The sequence below is a fragment of the Humulus lupulus genome, chromosome 3 (genome assembly GCF_963169125.1).
Source record: "Humulus lupulus chromosome 3, drHumLupu1.1, whole genome shotgun sequence".
Taxonomy (NCBI): domain Eukaryota; kingdom Viridiplantae; phylum Streptophyta; class Magnoliopsida; order Rosales; family Cannabaceae; genus Humulus; species Humulus lupulus.
In genome coordinates, this window is record NC_084795.1 from 4061989 (window position 1) to 4081940 (window position 19952).

Below are 19952 nucleotides of genomic sequence, written 5' to 3' on the forward strand. Positions count from 1 at the left end.
TTGTGTGTTTATTAATGGTCACTGATTTATTGATCATCAGGTAAAAAACAAAATTTGGCAGCATCTTGTGATTTGGGAGGTTGTGGACAAAGAAATCTGGTCAGTAGTTTACACTAATAAGAGACTTCATTTTTCAGAAAATTTTCTTTTCTTTTCTTTTCTTTTTGGACTGACTTATCTGTTTGTTTGCATTAAATTCTAAACCAAATTTCAAATTAAGCATTGGTTGTTGAGGCTTCCAAGCTATGTTTGTTTTGCAAGTGAGGTTTGGTTTGAATGTGGGTACTCATCTTTTTTTTTTTTAACTTGTTTTGGTGAGTTTGGTGAGGAAAGTGATTGAGTGATCCAAAAGAAACACAACATTTTTGTGTGTAAGTCTTAACTTGGGACTCTGTTTGTCAGAATCTCATAATATCAACTGGTGCAAAATTCAAAGAAAGGAGACATTTTTGGCAATGGCTGAGTTGGGAAACACTCAGAATTTTGAAGCTGCTAGACAGTTACTCAAGGCAAGCTTACAGAAGTCTAAACAAGTTGGTACTGAGTTAGATGAAACCGGGTCAAGATTGAGAGAAATCAACCAAAGACTAGTTCCTTTAGAAGCTGAAGTTAGAGAGGTTCATAGCCATAAAACTACATATGTCAGAGTGAGGAACCAAGTTGACTGTGCCATTGGTCCAACAGCTGCAATTCTGAGGGTTTATCAGGCTGTTTCCGAGCTTGAGAAGGCACTCATCTCGTCTGATCCGCATACTGATCTCTTTGCTTACCTCTCACTCATAAGAAGGCTTGGAGAAGGACTAAAGTTTCTTGCCAGCCACAGCCTGCTAGCAATTCAGTGGCTCGAAGATGTTTTCGAGCTCCTTGAAGGCGACGAGCGCCTGTTAAATTTGAAAAATTCTTCGAGAATCTTGAAGCAGTTGCATGGAATGGAAGAGAGTTTTCATATGGAAGGAGGGTTGCTCTCTGATGCCTTAGACAAGCTTGAAAATGAGTTGAGAAAGCTGTTTTTATTGACAGAGAGTACTGATTTGGTTCCTATGGCGTCTCCATTGGAGTTGCCAGTGTCTGTGATTGAACAGCTACATGCCATAATTGAGAGGTTAAAGGCTAATGATAGACTTGAAAAGTGTGTATCTTTGTTTGTCAAAATCCGGGTTTCAAATGCTAGAAGGAGATTACAAGCTCTTGGTTTGGATTATCTTGATGTGAAGATATCAGATAGTGATGATATGCAAAGTGTTGAGAATTACATTGAGCAATGGGGTATGCATTTGGAGTTGGCTCTGAAACATATTTTTGATCATGAGTACAGACTCAGCAAAAAAGTGTTTGAGAAAATTGGTTCGGATGTTTGGATGCCTTGTTTCGCAAGAATTTCGATAGAATCAGGAATCATTTCTTTCCTTGAATTTGGAAATGAAGTTACCAACATGAAAAAGGAACCCATCAAGCTCCTCAAGCTGCTAGACATTTTCAAAGTCCTGAACAATCTGAGAATGGATTTCAACCGGCTTTATGGCAGCACGGCCTGCATGGAAATCCAAAACCCGACGAGGGAACTCGTCAAGAAAGTTGTGGAAGATGCTTGTGACATATTCCAAGAACTCCCCTTCCAAGTAGGATCACAGAGGCGATTTTCGCCTCCTCAAGATGGGAGTGTTCCAAGGCTTGTGAGATTCATAACTGACTATTGTAACCAACTTCTTGGTGAGGACTACAAGCCAGCCTTGACTGAGGTCTTAACCATCAATCAAAAATGGAAACAAGAGATCTATCAAGAGGGTCTTCTCTCAATCCAGTTCTACAACATGATGAAGGAAATTGGGTTGAATTTGGATTCATGGTCAAAGGCCTATTCAGACACCTCACTCTCATACCTTTTCATGATGAATAACCATTGCCATTTCAGCAATCTAAGAGGGACAAAGCTTGGTGATATGATGGGAGACACTTGGTTAGCTTCACATGATCAGTACAAGGACTACTATGCAGCTTTGTACCTCAAGGAGAGCTGGGGAAAGACTCTTCTGCCTCTTGTAACCCGAAAAGGTCTAGTTTCGATTTCGGTTTCAAGAAGAGAAAAAACTAGTACTGGTTTGGATTATGATGCAGATAACAAGAGAAGGCTCAAGGCTTTCAATGAGGCATTTGAAGAAAGCTATGAAAAGCAATCGAATTGGGTGATTTCAGACGAAAACTTGAGGCGAAAAGTGTGTCGGATTTTAGTTGAGGAAGTTGTCCCAACTTATAGGAGTTACATAGAGAGTTACAGAGCCTTGGTTGAGCAAGATGCCAGTGCTGGTAAGTATGTCAAGCACACTGAAAAGAGCTTGGAGAGTAAGCTGAGTTCTCTGTTTCAACCAAAGCTGGCCAAGTTCTCCTCCAACAAACATGTTCGTTTGATTGGTAAACTCAAGAATGTTGTCACCAATCAGTTTCGGTTTACACTCACTGCTATGTAAATAAGATCTTCTTTAGTAGTGTCATGTAAAAATAGTGTTTTAGTGCTTTTACTACTCTTGTTCTTTCTCAACATTAGAATATAAGAATATTATGTACTTGAATTCTTCCATTCTTATGTCATTGTATTATGGGTAGGTAACCATTTGGTACCCTGTATTTTTGTAAAGTATCATTTTGTTACCCTCTGTTTTCAATAATGTTCATATAGTACCCTGTATTTTAAAATCGTACATATTTGGTACCCTAAACTCAAATTTAATTAATAAATTTTTACCAATTTAATCAAACTGCTGTTAATTATGTAAGTTCTAAATTTAAATTTAATTATTTAATTACATATAACTGATGACAGTTTAATCATATTGACAAAATTTTATCTATCAAATCTGAGTCTAGGGTATCAAATATGTATAATTTTAAAATACAAGGTACCATATGAGCATTATTGAAAACAGAGAGTACCAAAATGATACTTTGCAAAAACATAGGGTACCAAATGAGTAAATTCCCTTGTATTATCTATATAGACACAATAATTAATAGGGAATTTACTTATTTGGTACCCTGTACTTTTACAAAGTATCGTTTTGGTACCCGATTTTTTCGATAATGTTCATATGGTACCCTGTATTTTAAAATCATACATATTTGGTACCCTATACTCAGATTTGATTAATGAAATTTTATCAATATGATCAAACTGGTATTAGTTATATATAATTAAGTAATTAAATTTGAATTTGGAACTCAAATAATTAAGAGCTATTTAATTAAATTGGTAAATTTTTATTAATTAAATTTGAGTTTAGGGTATCAAATATGTATAGTTGGGTATCAAATTAGAATTATTGTAAACACAAGGTACCAAAATGATACTTTGCAAAAATACAGGATACCAAATAATTACCTACGCTAATTAATAACAAAGTGAAAAAGAAGTTAAAATAGTTAATAATGGAAACAATTTTAGAGATTTAAAGAACCATTAAAATTTATGAACCAAGTGAATCTCTAAAACTTGTAAAATGGATTGTAGTTGCAGCATCATTGGGGCTCACTAGGCTTGCTATCTATTTGTCTTTTTTGTTTTCTTTTTCGGTAAATACTCATTTAGTACCTTGTGTTTTATCGAAATACAAGTATACTTGGTACTTAATATTTTTAATAATACTCATCTGGTACCTTGTAATTTGAAATCGTACATATTTAGTACCCTGAACTTAAATTTTATCAATAAAATTTTATTAATATAACCAAACTATCTTCAATTATATGAGTTTTAAATTCAAATTTAATTACGTAATTATATATTATTGAGGGTAGTTTGATTATATTGATAAAATTTTATTATTCAAATTTGAGTCCAAGGTACCAAATATGTACAATTTCAAATTACATGACACCAGATGAGCATTATTAAAAATATAGGGTACCAACTTTGTATTTCGATAAAACTAATTTAGTAATGTTGTTGTAATGAGCTGTAATTAGATGATTGTTATTGATTAAGGTCATTTTCAGAAACAATTCACTTAACCAAAAAAAATACTTTAAAGGCAATATAAGTCATTTTCTTGATTGGTTGGTATTCTACTAGAATAAATTTAGGTGTTATATATGACAATATAATATTCTTGTCATATTATTGTCTTCAAAAGAAGTCAATATATCCCTAAACAACCAAATTTTACTCATCTCTAACAAGAGTATTATGTCTTTTTCTTGCCAAACTCAACTGCAAATTCTCAAATCTACATCTGGAGAGTCAAAACTCCCAATTCTACTTTATACCAAACACAGCCTAATTGTTCTATATTTTTGTTAATCACACCCTCACATCACATACATATGTATCCTAATCTTCATTGGAAAAGAAAGTTAAGTGTACGTAATTTATAATAATAATAATAATATTATTATTATTATTATTATAATTTTTTTTTTTAAATTGAGGTGTTCGATCTCTAACTTTAACTACGAAACTAACTATATCGTAATACCATATATTAATCTCATTATTATTATTATTGTACTTCCATTATTTATTTTGTACTATGTACTATATAGACAGAGTAATGCTAAATATTACACACCTCAATTTTTACCGCGAATATATATATATATATATATACATATTATATTTAATGATATGTTAATTCTATTAAATAATCTAAAATAGTTCAAATAGAACCTTAAAACCGATTTTGATCAAAAAAATTTGAACTAAAATCACAAATAATTAATCAAACTAACAACTCAGAACAAAAATACAATCATTCTGCTTAAAAGCTGTGTTGTTATATTCAATTTTTTGTTCATCAAAATCAGTTTTATGAACCTATTTTAACTATTTTAACAAGGTCCAAAAAATAATTTGTCAAAACATAGAATCCAAACAGGTAATGAGGCAATATACAAGGTCTTAAAGGTCTAAACCCAATAATCTAAGATCTAAGTGTTATCTATTTATGTACATGATTTAATTACACTTTGAATAAAAAATATATAACTAATTAGTTCAAACGCATACCAAATAATTCACTTTTCATATACAAGCAACTAATATTTTTTTTAAGAAAAAAAAGTTTATTTATTTACTTTATCAAACTAAAGTATAGAGATTAGATTAGTGTTAAACACCCATATTATGCATGCTTATATGTAAAGTATATTTACTTTCACATTGCACTACATCTTATATACAATACACAATCACAAAACTGAATCAAAATTCAATCATGAACAATAAGATTTGTACAAGAGTTTGTATACTCCCTGAGATCAAGACATTTACATATTCTAAAGGAGACACCATGATCATCTCTACTATTCTGCATATTCTGATTCCACAAAGACACCGGTCTAATTTCAAAAGTAAAATTAGCAAATCAACTAATCAAGCCTACCCAATTGGTAGCGCGGTATGGTTAAGAAAATCATATCTAAATGGATACTGTCATTGGTGTAGCTAAGTATTCTCCTCTCGGTGAAACGAAAAGCTCTCTGTGACTGGCAGAAGAGGCCGACTGCGATCACTAGCTGAGGCTGATGGTTCTGATGTGCTGCTGACGTGCTCTCTTCGCCATTGTAGATGATGGTTCGAATAATATGGTTTGGTGGGGACAGTCACCTTGTTTCCATTAGGCAACAGCGTCGGAACTTTTAAAGACTTGCCAGCATGGATTGGTGCTAATGCTGCTTCTGTCTTTCTCAACACCTACATAAGAATCTTACAAGTGTAAGAGGAATTGATTTCATGGATTTCGAGCCAACTTCTCAAGTGATTCTCTGATATGGCAGAAAACATTTCCAATAAAATTGAAAGTCCAATTAGCTCCTACTCTAAGCGGTTGATTTTGACGATCAAACACATGCATGTCTAGATAGACCTATGCAGAAAGCACAATACCACATCACTACCATACCTGAATTGTCCTTGAAAGAAATGCTGTTCCACTGAGTGCCACTGCTTTGTCAACAGACTCCTTGCTAGCAAATGTAATATAAGCAGACCTGAGAAAGGAATGAAGAACCTTATTTGTTGTCATGGTACCATTTATTGTTACATAGATGGTACATATAATAGACAAAACATTACCCTTTTGGTTTAGCAGTTACTGGATCGATCAATATTATCACATTGACAATGGCACCACACTTGGCAAAGTACAATGACAAACCTTCCTTAGTTGCAGCAAAATGCACCTGTTTTCCGATGGTATAGCGTATGAGAATAGTGATCGTGAAATGATAAAACTAACTACAAATGTGAAATTGAAACGATAATAAATATAAGTTGAAGAAAGATCAAAAGAGATAGTATTTATCTATTACGTCTAGTCCACGTCTTCATAGAAAAGTAGTGATCATTCAAAACTTTATAACCTATTTTGAAGTCCTTTGGACAGTTCCAAGCAAACTAAAGTCTAATGAACATGAAACTTCACAAAATGAGATGTTCTGCATAGACCCAAACCACTACCCAAGAACATACACATAAGAAAATTCCAACCATCCATGTTTCCTACAATCCCTTCTTTTTTTTTTTAATGTAAAAAGTAAACAGCCTGACTTTTCAACAACCATTTCACCAACACAAGAAAGCATTCAGGGTTGGCCTGGTCTAAATGAAGTCATTTTATAATACGACAAGAAAAATAAATTTTAAAATAATTAATGTCATCTCGGTGCAACCAATTTAGTAGCAAAAAAGATGAAATGTTTTGTTGAGTTTACATTTGTCACAAATATCGTTCTCGAATCAATATCTTCCATTGGATGCTTTAACTCACCTGCAAATAACACAAGTGAATAATATTCTGGCATAAAGTTGGAACACGGGTAAAAGAGTCATTGTCAACAAGGAAGGTGACATAAACCGAATTAATTTTGAACATAAAGGAAAATATATATCCCAGATGCAAATGAATAACAGACATTTCAGCAAGATGTTTAATTTAAGATACAATTTCGTTTTTTTCCTTTTAAGGGGTAAAGTAAAACAGCTTAATAACATTTCAATCTTTCCGGTATATATTCGTTAAGATATTAAATTTCTTCATAAATTGACAAACCAAACCCTACTTAGAACTTAGGACTATGTACTCAACTCCCAGCACAATATTCTATCCTAATTAGTAGTAGATATATATTCCACCAAATTAGAAAAATCGCATGACTGCATCTCATACAGAATTTTGGAATTGAAATCACATCTAGCTGAAGAATAAGAAAATTGCCAAAAACAATGCTTCAGAAAACATCATCTTTTTTTTCCTTCATAGGTTTAGGGGTGAACTAAGCCAAATTACCAGCATATCAATCCCCTTTCTTCTTCTACATTTTTCCCTTTCCTCCAAAATCACATATCAGTATTAAATATTGAACAAAATTAGGTAGTTTGCATTGCCAAGGACAAATCAATCCCAGAGTCATAAAATTCTCTCAAGTGATAAATAGGCTTACTAGGATTTGACACTTGACAAAGTTTTCCATCCATCTTCAATTCCACTTGCTTTGACCGAAGCTTCGTCATCTCCATCTCTATTTGATTCAGTCTCTGTTTCATATCAAGCACTTTCTGCACAAAAATATTAACACTCAACTTTAATACCAAACCTTCTGAATAAAGAGACATAAATCTTCTTCAGGGGAAAACAATAAACACATTCTACATTTCGAAATCAATTTAACCACATAATTCCATCCTAACAGCTAACACAAGTTTGAGATTAGCAACCACTCTTCTACACTGATGTATTATATAGCAGCAAGGACATACAGAGACCACAATTGGAGTGGTATTTGAATCTTTGGTGGCCACGTTTGATCTCTTGAACTCCAGTGAAATTTCTTTGACTTGTGGCTCCATCTTACCCTTATCCTTTGAAGGAACTGAACCAATACTAGGGCCACTGCTAATTTCTCTAAAGAGCCTCTTTTGTCTGTTATCACCTGAAGTATGAGGCTCACGTGTTCTCATGACACCATCCTCCGGATTCTCACTCTCATCAAGGTTATTGTAACCTTCGGACCTTCCATCAATACTAGAGGCCCTACAACTAAGCCGGGAAGCTATTGATGCACGCTGATTGTGCACTTCCTCATCTAGCTTGTGACAACCAACAGCATGCAGATCAATACTCTCGCCCTCTGCAGGTACATCATCACATGGCATGCCCAGTCTATCCCAAACGCTAACCCGAGGAATATCAGCATGCATGGAATATGAGATTGCAGAACCTAGTGCAGTACTTTTTCCCAAAACATTACAGACCCCAGGCTGTTTGGAAAAAGAGTGATCTGCAAAAAAAAAAAAATAGCATAAAAATTCAGAGGGTACAACAGCATGAGTGGCCAATAAGCGATGCCACCTTATAAGCAACAGAGTATCCGTGTGTATTTGTTTTTATTAGTGAATAAATATGTAGTATAGACATACATTTCGTATATTATTAGTACATATGATTATAGAGCAAAGATATTTCATCTAACAATATAATTACCTGATCCAGAAGATTGTGGATATCTAATTGAAATAGGTATAGGCTCATTATGATCAAGAACCTGCACTTGAAGGAAAAATTCTTTAGTTGATGGAAAAATTGTTAAACCACAGCCAAAAAAGATAATTTATAACAACAAAACCTGCTCAGGCTTCTTCACATACACAACGCCTTCATTTCTGCTTGCTGAGCCACCAACAATCTTTTCATCTTCCTCAATTTCTCTCAAAGGCTCATGTCTATGAGTCTGCAACAATACCTAATCAGTAATCATCTCATTTGTAATATAAAGGAAAAATGATAACGTTCAAAAGGAAATATGTGATTGGTATTCCCACGTTTTCATTGCCATTCTTCAAGATATTTAAACCACATTTACTAATCCAGAATGAGCTTTAACAAGAAAGTAAACAAACCAAGTGTTTTCAGTTCAAAGTCATTCGTAGTATTAGAAAACATTTTAGGTAAGCCCAAATAAGTAGGGAAATTGGGAAAGGAAACACAATTTATGATATCATTTCTTGTTCCTTCTAGTTACTTTTCGAAACCTATCCCATTATGGTTCTTTTCTTTGTGAAATAATAAGTCTACCCTCTATGCATAAACAGAGACAGATAGGAAATATTTCTAACAAGCTATCAGCACCGACCTTGCAAAGTTTCCTGCTACTTCTTGAGTCTCTTTCTCTATCACTTATTTCAGGACTGGTGACAGAAACTTCTTTTAGAACCCTTATGCGAATATCTTCATCACATTTACGATGGCAATTCAAGAGATGATCCCATAACCTACCCAAACAAAATAGGGTTTTCGAAACAAGAAACCAGCTCTTTAAGCAATATTCTCAATGCTAACATATTCTGAAATTTACAAGTATTCGAAGAATCGAGGTTAAAAAAAAAAAGCTAATCGAGAAAGTTAGGGAATCAAAGTACCAACTCACGAATTCAGCACTCTTATCACCAAGAAACGCCTCTAAATCATCCCTTGCCTGATACTGATCCTTTCCATTGCAGATCATCACGGTAATATATTCCTGGAGAGCCAAAACACACGCTATCATTCAATCAAGAAAGAAAAAAAAAAAAGTAAAAACAACGTGAGTTTCTCTGAACAATCATCAGAAGTAGATAGACGACTTACAGAGAGAATTTCATCGGTGAATTCAGCGAAAAAATCAAGAAGCATGGTGGAAATTGAAGATTTGAGAGTGGAGATGAGTGGTGATTCTCTACGGATTTTGAAAGACATGGGATTCGTCAAGAAAATCTCCATACCAAATAGGGTTCTCTTCTTCTTCTTCATGGCGGAATATCTCTTCTCTCAGTACTCTCGAGCTCTCCAGTTTCTTCTTGCATTTAAATTTGGAGTATATATATAGGTCTCATGTGAAGAGTGAGTAATGGTGCGAGTAAACAGTAAAGACAGCTAAAAAAACAGTAAAAACAGAGAGTTACCAATATCAAAATTTCATGGATATTGCCTAACACCAATTAATGCTTTATTTTTGTAATTAGTTAAAAAAAAGGGATAATTTTATAATTAATTAAATTTAATACAGGAATTTAGTTCAATTTAATATATTTTAACCTTATTTGAAAAAATATATGACCAAAATAATTAATAATATTAATTAGTACAAATTACACGAATTGTCCAGTTTTAGAGATGTCATTTAATTTTTAGCCACTTTTAAAAAAAATTAATTTTATACCCAATATTTATTTGAATCTACTAATTATACACTTTAGTGATACCTAAGTTATATGTGTATAAGCAAGGGCACTATGAGAAATATCATTATAATAATAGGTAAAATTTAACTGAATTTATTTAATGGCTAATTTTAGTTAACTAATTCTAAAACTGGGTATTATCAAGTAATCCTCCAAAATTATGTCAAGAGATACTTTTACCATTAGGAAATTACACTAAATATGAGATTTTTTCTTAAATTTTGAAAAATATGGCAGTTTTTTTGTTTAGTTTTTTATGACATATTTGTTTTTGTTTACAATTTTATGGTAGTTTTTTTCTCATATATTTATAAAATTTTATTTGTATACCATACTTTATCTTTTATAAATTTTGGTAGTTAGTTTTGATATGTTTTGAGATTATTTTTATTATTTTAATCTATTTGTATTATTTTTTATCATTCATATTTTATAAAATACTTTTTTTTACATAATTCTTTGAAGAAGAAAATAAGAGACCTTCATCACCATACTTTTTATTCTCATTTCTTCTTAATTTCTATAATTTGTTATCTTCTTCAATCAATATTTTACTCGCAATAACTGGTTACCAATATCAAAACAATTTTGATTTTTTTTGTGATAGTAATCTTGTGCCACTGTCAATTTTTTTTAGTGATGTGTGGTAACTGGTTATAATAATAAAAATCGGTTTTATTTTTTAAGTGGTGTTGTAGTAACTAGTTACAACTATAAAAATAATTTTGATTTTTTTAGTAATGTACTATTATAAAAATATCAATTGAATTGTAACAGGTTACTTAGTGAGATTTGAAAAAAAAAAACTGATATGAAAAAAAATAAACTAAATTGATCGTGAAGGTAATTGGTTATAGCTAGGTCTGAAAAACAAAATAGATATTGTTGACTGCGTTTTTAGCCAACGACGTGAGAACGTCAAATACGACGAACCTTCAAGAGAATGTAAACGACAACAGACGGTATAAACAAGAAAAGTAAATAACACAGAATTTTTATAGTGGTTCAGCCCCGATTGTCGGTAATAGCCTAATCCACTTAGAGTTGTGATTTATAAATCTATACTCAAGATCAGATGGACTATGCCAACTGAGTTTCTTCAGTATAAATTGTGAAAATACAAGAATTCTCTCTAATTTCAGCACTTTCTCTCTCTAGAATAGACAGACCCAATTTTATCTCTCTAGAAAGAATAAGCAGAAGGGGCCTCTCTCTCATCTCATAAGCCCTCTATTTATAGAGATGGGATCCTCAACTGATATCCCCTTATAATAGGGATATTTTACTATATTTATTATATTTATATTACAAATAAACATTCAACATTCAAAATGTAACAAACTCCCCATTTGTGGGAAGAATGAGAGATTCCCGCGCATGTTGTTGAAGTTGTATCTGACTTAGTCTCCTCTAGCTAGTTGGTCCACCTCCTACTCGCTACCCATGCAAGGGCTGGTTGAACGTGCATGGTGGTAGGTTGAACGTGCATGGTGGTAGGTTGAACGTGCATGGTGGTAGGAGATGCACTTCTCTCCTCTAACATGCACTCTCCTCTAGCATGCCATGTTCCTCCTTGAACCAATCTCCTTGGCTTCTCCTCGGACTAAGGTGGTCCGAGGCAACCTCCTTGGCACCTCACCTTGAACAACATTGAGGGAACCTCACCTTGGACAATATTGAGGGAACCTCACCTTGGACAACATTGAGGCAACCTTCTTTAGCATCTCCCAAACATGTCCGATCGAACATTGTATAGACTTTCCTTATGAAAGTCTAAGTCTCCATTCTCTTGCATGAGACTCCTCCTCCTTAGCTATTTACCTTGGACACGTTCGAGCCAACACTTAGAAAACCTTGGGAGGCTTGCCTCCTACACACCCTTGGGGTCTCCTAGGACCACACCCTCCTTGGGGTCTCCTAGGACCACCTTCTTAGCCCTCCTAGGAGGCACTCTCCTAGATGCATTCTCCTTAGCCTCCTAGGATGCATTCTCCAATTTTTGGGTATAACAGATATGAAAAAAAAAGAACTAGTTGCAATGGTAACCAGTTACTTAGCCAGACTTGGAAATAGATAGGATCACAAACAAAAAAACTAAACTAGTCATAATCGTAGCTGGTTATAGATTTAGTTCTAAAAACAAAAAGAACCAATCGACATGGTACTAGTTACTTCATCAGGTATGAAAACAAAATCAGATATAAACAAACAAATCTAAAGTAATCGTTATTGTAACTGGTTGTAGCTAGATCTAAAAAAAAATTATAAATAAATAAAAAGAATCAAACACCATTGTACCTGGTTACTTAAACAGATCTAGAAAAAAAAAACACAGAAATCAGAACAAATCATGACTGTAACCGAATACAGTTAGGTTCAGAAGGAAACAATTAAATATGAAGTGCAAAATCAGATTTGAAATGACAAAACCAGATGTGAAAAAGAAGAAGAAAAACAAAGAGAATAAAAATAAAACTAGATCTGAAGAAGACGAATTAGATGGGCGGAGGTACATCACAATTAGGAGCGGGGGCAGAGGTGCATCGTCGCCATCTGGGGCTGGGGCGGGGGCGGAGGCAGCTTCACCGACGGATGGTTGAGATGAGAGAACCACATGGGAGAGGAGAGAGGAAGAAATGAGAAAAGAGATAGATATATCGTGAGGGAGATAAATGAGAGAGTGAGAGAGAGTTTTGTGTATTTATGATTATAGTAATCTATTTTTTATATTCTATGGAATTACCATATTTAAACTTTTTTTCTTCAAAACTTGTCATATTTTGTATAATTATTTTTTCCCATAAATATAGAAACTATGTTTATTTTTCTCATGTTTATGTAAACTTCTCTTTTATTAAATAAGTGATGTTTTCAAAAAATTTAGAAACTTTTTATCATGGTATTTTTAGGATAAACCCTATTTTTTGTCTTCTAACCATTAAGGTTATTAGAGAGATAAAATTATAAAATATTTTATTTTCATAATTTATTGTTTGCTATGGGATACACTTTGTACGCCCTAAATATACATGAGTTATTAGCGAACTGGAAAATGACATAATTCAGTTTTCCACGTGTAAATCGTCCACCCGGAGCTGCTGTTACAAGTCTCCGCCTCCCTAGCCCGAAGCTGATCAGAAAGTTAGCAGTCCATTCGAAGGCAGTGGGTCAGCAGTGTGGATATCACGAGCTGGCGCTATATTGAGCTTGAGGTGCAGCATAGATCTGACACTCGAGTCCTTATAAAGGCTACCACGCAATGTAAACGTGCACATATCAGACATCACGTGTCTATTCCATTCCTGAATTCTCGAATACGCAGCATAAACGTGCGTGTTCAGGCACCCCACGACTGGTTTGGGCCATGCGGCCCATTATCTCCCCTTACCTATTGATTAGACAACACCTTATTGTCAGGTTTTAGGAATTAATCATAAGTGTCACAGAGATGACATGGTGGGTAAGAAGGTCACGGGATGACCCCCTTTACCAACACCCAGATATCCTCTCCCTATAAATATCGAGACCCTGGGCGTTGCAAGGGGTGGGGGCATTTTTATTGTAAAGAAACACTCTGTAAAGAATACTCGAGAGATATCAATAATATTGACTGGTGGACTAGAAAGATTTTAACATTCGAACCACCTAAAAGGAAATGAGTGATAACATTCCCACAATACTAATTTCGCCAGTTTGGAATATAAATATTTTCATATTACGTTTCACTATTTAGCACTAATCCATCTCGTTTATTCGTATAATTACCTGTTGGCGAAGAACCGCGTCAACACACTTAGTGTAATGCCCCAAATTTTCTAATAAGGTTTAGGACCTTGATTAGGAGGCCGGGAGGGCCATAATTGATTTAATATGTTATAAAATGAATATATGCATGTTAATGTGAATTATATTATTATATGATGATAAATGCATGCGTATGGGAGTATTTAAAATGATAAGGGCATTTTGGTAATTTGGCCTGCTGAGGGCATATTTGTAAATTGGGTGCATATTGTAATATGTGAATGAGATCTCATTATTATGGAGATATATTCGAGCTATGCGGCATGAGACGGTCATATATAATGAGTTAGCAGTTTTATCATAACGGGGTCAATTTTGGGGTAATAGAAATGTTATTTGGTGATAGATTGGGAATATTTGAGATCAGGGTGAAATTCTGGAAGTTTTGACTATAGTGTCCCTGGGGGGTGTTTTCGGGACCCCGAGCACTAGGTTTTATTTAAGGTTACTTAAGCTTGAAGTAGCTTGACAGATAAGAACATACGTTAGAAACTTCTCGTTCTCTCTCAAAACAGTCCGTTTTACCGTTTGAGCCTTTTTGAGGAAATCTTGAGTTCTAGGAGTCGGAATCAAGCGAGGGTCGAGGCATAGCGATCCTAGAAAAGATTAAAAGCTTCTTAACCGAAGGATTTGACGAGAAACAACCCAATCGAAGGTAATCTAAGTTTGAAGTTTTAAGTTTTTAAAGTTTTAAAGCTTAGAATTGGACTTTGTTAATTGTTGAGTTTTTGGTCGGTTTGAGCTTTGGGTTTTGAGGGTTTTGGAGTATTAGGAAGCTTGGGAACTTTGATTTGATGATTGGGGAATGTTTGGGTATGTTTTTGAAAGATTTGGAGTGTTTAAAACGCGTTTGGGAATGGCCCAGGGTTGGGGGCCGCGGCCCTGTTCTTGTGCGCCGCGGCCCTAGTTCGAAGAAGCAGGTGTCAGGAAGTGAGCCTTGCTGGGCGCCGCGGCCCTAGATGGAGGGCGCCGCGGCCCTTGCCTCAGAGAAGCCTGGGGGCCGCGGCCCAAGGTGCTAGGGCCGCAGCCCTTGCCCTGTTTTCGCCCCGTTTGCTCATTTTGACCCCGGGAACTTAGTTATGGGCCTCGGGAGTGTCCCTACTACTTGGATTAGTTTGGATTGATCTCTTGGGGGCTAGATATTGGTGTGGAACCTTTGATTATCATGTTATTAATGGTGTTCCATATATGGTTATGATTAAGTGACCGTTAAGGACTTAAAGGTTGATCGTTCTCAAGGATCGTTCTTATATTGGTACTAGCTCGAATCTGAGGTAAGAAAACTGCACCCTGTGTATATGTGACATGCATGGCTATTATGGATGCATGTTGATTGATTATTGAGCATGACATGCATGGCTATTATGATGCATGTTGATTGGCTATTGAGTATGACATGCATGGCTATGAATGATGCATGTTGGATGTTTAAATGTAAACATTGTTAGCATAATGAATGCTTGGCAAATCTTGCCCATTTGCATATGACTGTTGTTGAGGCATGCTAGATAATTAAGTGTGATGCATGTAATGCACGTGAAACATGTGATAGGGCATGCCATGAACGATGAATATGAGATTGGTCAGAGCTTGAGTCTCTGAGTTTATGCGTGATCATGACTGTGCTAGAAACTGTTTAGTAAGCATGCTGAATGCCCTATTCTTGGATAATTGGCATATGATACATATTGATAGCATTGCTTACTTGTGTATGGACTGAATACAGAATCGACAAAAGTGTTAGTATCAGCTGTGAGGCTGTGACTTATTTGTCAGGCTCGGCAGTGTTACTGGACACAGGTTAGGAAGCGCTGACTTACTTGTCAGAACGGCCTTAGCGTGAATCACGCAAGCCAACAGAGATTAGATCTAATCAATTACTAGCATTGAATGACTCAAGGAGCATTAATGCCTGACCGACCCTGAGAGTCGATGAATAAACAGAGCTTGAAGGCCAGTGGCTTACCTATCAGCCACTCTCTTGCTAGAAAACAGAGCCTGAAGGCCAGTGGCTTACCTATCAGCCACTCTCTTGCTAGGAAACAGAGCCTGAAGGCCAGTGGCTTACCTATCAGCCACTCTCTTGCTAGAAAACAGAGCTTGGAGGCTAGTGGCTTACTTAACAGCCACTCTCCCGCTACAAAACAGAGCTTGGAGGCTGGTGGCTTACTTAACAGCCACTCTCCCGCTAGAATCATGTGATGTGCACCCATTGGTTTGAAAGCTTTATATTCAGTGTGATTATAATGTTAATCATTTGATAATGTTTATGAAAAGTGTTATGTTTTCTTGCTGGGCTTCAGCTCACGGGTGCTATGTCGTGCAGGTAAAGGCAAGAGGAAGCTAAACCATCCTTGAGTTGGAGGGCTTAGGTGATGACGTGTACATATGCGGTTGCTCGACCGCCACGGTCGAGGTTTAAAGTGGAACTAGGGTTGAACCCTGTTTTGCCGCTTAGAACGGCCTGTTGTAAATATTTTCTGTAATAAACTCTTAATTGTATTTTCGGGATCCCAATGTATATGTTAAACGTTCTTGTGAAACGTTATATCTTAACCAAAATGTTTAATCCCTAAACCGCTAATCATACTTAGATCACGATTTTGGCCAAATGTCTCGATTAGCGAGTTTAGCACTATTTACAAGGCACACCGTAACGGTCCCAGGAGTTGGGGCGTTACACTTAGTATTTGATTGTTTAATTTTTTTAGCAATTAGAATTTTATTGAAAATAATCAAATGTATTACATCGCTCGACAAGAATAAAAAAAACCATCTAACAATACAAGTGCTTTGTCTACCTTTAAAGCATACATAATCCATAAGTAGTTTTATTGGATGGATGTCTAACATGAATTAAAGACAGTTTTAGAAAATTGGACAATAAATTTATAATATCCTCTAATAAAAATTCTTAGTTGCTAAAATAATATAATCTCTTAAAGAATTTAGATAACACTGATAAGAAATCTAATTCATCAGCATGTAAGAAGGGTCAAGATAAAGTGACAAATCTAAAGTTATCATTAAAGCTACACATTCTGAAAATTGGAAAACAATCTACAAAAACATCATAAATTAAATTAGAAATCATGTAAAAAGATTGAAGAAGGAAAATAGAGTAAACCAAAAATATGTACATATATACTAAATTTATACTACAAAATAAAAAGTTTCTAATCAAAGGTAAACTCTTTGGTTAGAAAATTTTATTTCCAAGAACATCTCTTTCTCGTATCAGTGGCATTGTTGTAAAATGTGTCTCATGGTTTGAATTAGCATGCCTTAGACTAGACGATAAATATTTTGGGTTAGAATTTTTCATTCCACCCAATTGTACATTCTTCCTTAATAGTGATATAGCCTATTTTGACCAAAACAAAAAGAAAAAAATTAATAAATTTGAAAAGTAAGTAAAAATAAAAAAGTAAACATTATTTATACATAAAAAGGTATTGTTATGGATAGTTGCCAATGTGGCATTCGTGATTAAATTTAATAATTTTAACATTATAAATTAGATTATGTGAGGTTTAATTTTAAATTTAATCACTTATAGAATGTGGCATCAAATAGTATTGAGACCATGTGTGCTTTATTGCATTAATATTTCACATGAAAACGTAATTATCTAAGTTATAATAAAAAATAATAATATACATTTAAAATTTTTGAGTACTCGCAAAACTATTAGTAGGTGCTTACTTCAATAATCTTATATTATTATAGAAAAGTAATATATATATAGGAATTTATTTAGGTAGGGACATCACTTTGGCTATTACCGTAAGAACTTTTTTATTTTTTTTTCTCGGCACTAGAAAAAATTATAACCCAATTTTTTTTACATGATGGCGTATGTTATAGTTATAACAGACATCCAGCCAATTTTCAATAAATTTTGAATAATTTATGATGCTAAAATCAGACTTTAAACCAACACTAGCCCTTCACCTCCTCTGAGTGAATGATTTAAATGACATTGTCTCCCAACTCCCTCTGACAATCCAAGGTTATGTCGATGTGGGACAGATACTGATTTTCATGGTTATCAAATCGCCATACATTATATTAGGATTGTGCAAAAGTTTTTGCAAACCGCCTAAACCAAACCAAAAAAACTGATAAAAAATACAACTCGAATAACCTGACAAAAATTCAAACCGTCCAATTATTATATTGGATGGTTTGAGAATTATACCAACCCACTCAAATAAACTGATTAAGAGCTTTTTTTTTTCTTCATTTATACATACATATATTACGTACATTATTACATATATTATATGTAATATTAAATATTGTAATGCCCTGAATCCCTAATGCGGTTTAGTGGCTGGATTAGTAGGCCAGGATGGCCATAATTGTTTAATTATACCATTAAATGACAATATGCATATTTATGTGAATTATATTATGATATGATGTTATACGCATGCATGTGGGTCCACATTTTAAATTACAGGGGTGTGATGATAATTTGGCCCGTTGAGGGTATAATTGTATATTTGTATGCATGTTGGTGATATGTTGTTGAGACCACATTATAATGTGGGTTTGTTCGAGCTATCCGACATGAGACGATCTTGGATTATTGATTAGCGGTCTAGTCATAACAGCTTCAAATTCGAGGCTCGGGATGAGTCTCGGGGTGATTAAAATGATTAGAGCGTTACCGGGAGTTAAAGGGTAACATGATATGAATTATTGGTGTTTGAGATTATCGAGAATAGCGAGAGTTGGAGAGCGTTAATTATGATTAACGAGGTAGGTTGGAAAGGACAAATTTGCCCTTGGGAGCCTTTAGAAACCCTTAATTGACCTAGGGGTATAATGGTCTTTTTACCCCTAGGATAAGTATAAACTGATTTAGGCTGTGGAATTGAAGGGAAAACAGAACAAGTCTTGAAGCTTACCCGTACCTTCCTTCTCCTTCATCTTCTTTGTGATTTTTGAGCTCTTGTTGAGGATTCTAGCTTGGGAAGTAGGCCTTGGGAGTTTGGGAGAGTGGTCTACCATTGAAGAGTATCACAACCTGAGTTTGAGGTAAGTTTCTAGTCACTAGTACCCTGGTATGCTCTGTTTTGATGTTTAGTTTCAGCTTATGGTTTCGTTGTGGATAGTTGGAATTAATGGAAGTTTTGGTTGGGGTTTAACTTAGGTTTTGATGAGGGACTGTTATAGATCACGTTTAGGGGTTGTATTGGATATTTGAGTGGTGTTTGAGCTTGGTTTGAAAGGTTGGTTCTAGGGGAAATCACAAAGGAAGAAAAACCAGAGTGTTGGCTGAACCGGGGGTTGGGCCGTGGCATGGCCAAGGAGGGCCGCGGCTCTTGAAGGATGCTGAAGGAGGCCGCCTCTGTTTGAGGGGCGGGCCGCGGCATGGCCAAGGAGGGTCGCGACCCTTAGTGGAATTTTGGCCAGAAATGGGTTTTTGGCTTGGGGATTCTAGCCTTAGGCCTCAGGATCGATCCTACTACCCGGTTTAGTAGTATTCGATGTCTCGGAGGCTAGGTTTTGGTTTGGGAACCCTTCGTTATTCATTTTATTGATGGAATCCCATAATTGGTTATGACCAGGTAACCGCTAAGGGGCAAATGACAGGTCGTTCTCAAGGGTCGTTCTTATATTAATTCTCGCTCAAACCAAAGGTAAGGAAATTGCGCACCATTCGTGACATGCATGGTTGTTCATGATGCATGTTGATTGTGTAAATGTGGACATGGTTTGATTACTGAATGCTTAGCAAATCTTGCTCACTTGTGCATGGTACTGGCTCATTAGTCAGATTTGGCAAAGGTGTCAGTATCAACTGTGAAGCTGTGACTCATTAGTCAGGTTCGGCAGTGGTACTGGGCACTGGTCACATAGTGCTGACTCATAAGTCAGGACGGCCTTAGCGTGATCAACGCAAGCCAATAAAGATTAGATCTAATCGATA

General features: G+C 35.2%; 2 protein-coding genes across 2 annotated transcripts; one reads left to right on the forward strand and one right to left on the reverse strand.

The window, feature by feature from the left end:
- The first annotated feature begins 440 nt into the window (after window positions 1-440).
- Window positions 441-2646, forward strand: LOC133820892 (exocyst complex component EXO70A1-like). The gene has a single exon (XM_062253461.1). It carries the CDS (start codon window positions 456-458, stop codon window positions 2463-2465), a length of 2010 nt encoding a protein of 669 aa, XP_062109445.1. The 5' UTR covers window positions 441-455; the 3' UTR covers window positions 2466-2646.
- Window positions 2647-5155: 2509 nt separating this feature from the next.
- LOC133821822 (uncharacterized) lies at window positions 5156-9833 on the reverse strand. Its single transcript, XM_062253973.1, has 11 exons — window positions 9615-9833; window positions 9407-9507; window positions 9121-9259; window positions 8614-8718; window positions 8472-8532; window positions 7748-8268; window positions 7432-7546; window positions 6703-6758; window positions 6065-6171; window positions 5892-5979; window positions 5156-5683 (listed from the first exon to the last, which is right to left on the reverse strand). The coding sequence occupies exons 1-11, from the start codon at window positions 9774-9776 to the stop codon at window positions 5435-5437; spliced, it is 1704 nt and encodes a 567-aa protein (XP_062109957.1). The 5' UTR covers window positions 9777-9833; the 3' UTR covers window positions 5156-5434.
- Window positions 9834-19952: the final 10119 nt, after the last annotated feature.

Excerpts from the sequence above, each read along its gene's own strand:
- LOC133821822 (XM_062253973.1), bottom strand. The coding sequence starts at position 9,776 with ATGAAGAAGAAGAAGAGAACCCTATTTGGTATGGAGATTTTCTTGACG. Across the intron at positions 9,260-9,406 it reads AGTGCTGAATTCGTGAGTTG|GTTATGGGATCATCTCTTGA; the intron begins GTACTTTGATTC and ends TTGTTTGGGTAG. Across the intron at positions 6,759-7,431 it reads TTGTCAAGTGTCAAATCCTA|GTGAGTTAAAGCATCCAATG; the intron begins GTAAGCCTATTT and ends TGTTATTTGCAG.
- LOC133820892 (XM_062253461.1), top strand. The coding sequence starts at position 456 with ATGGCTGAGTTGGGAAACACTCAGAATTTTGAAGCTGCTAGACAGTTA.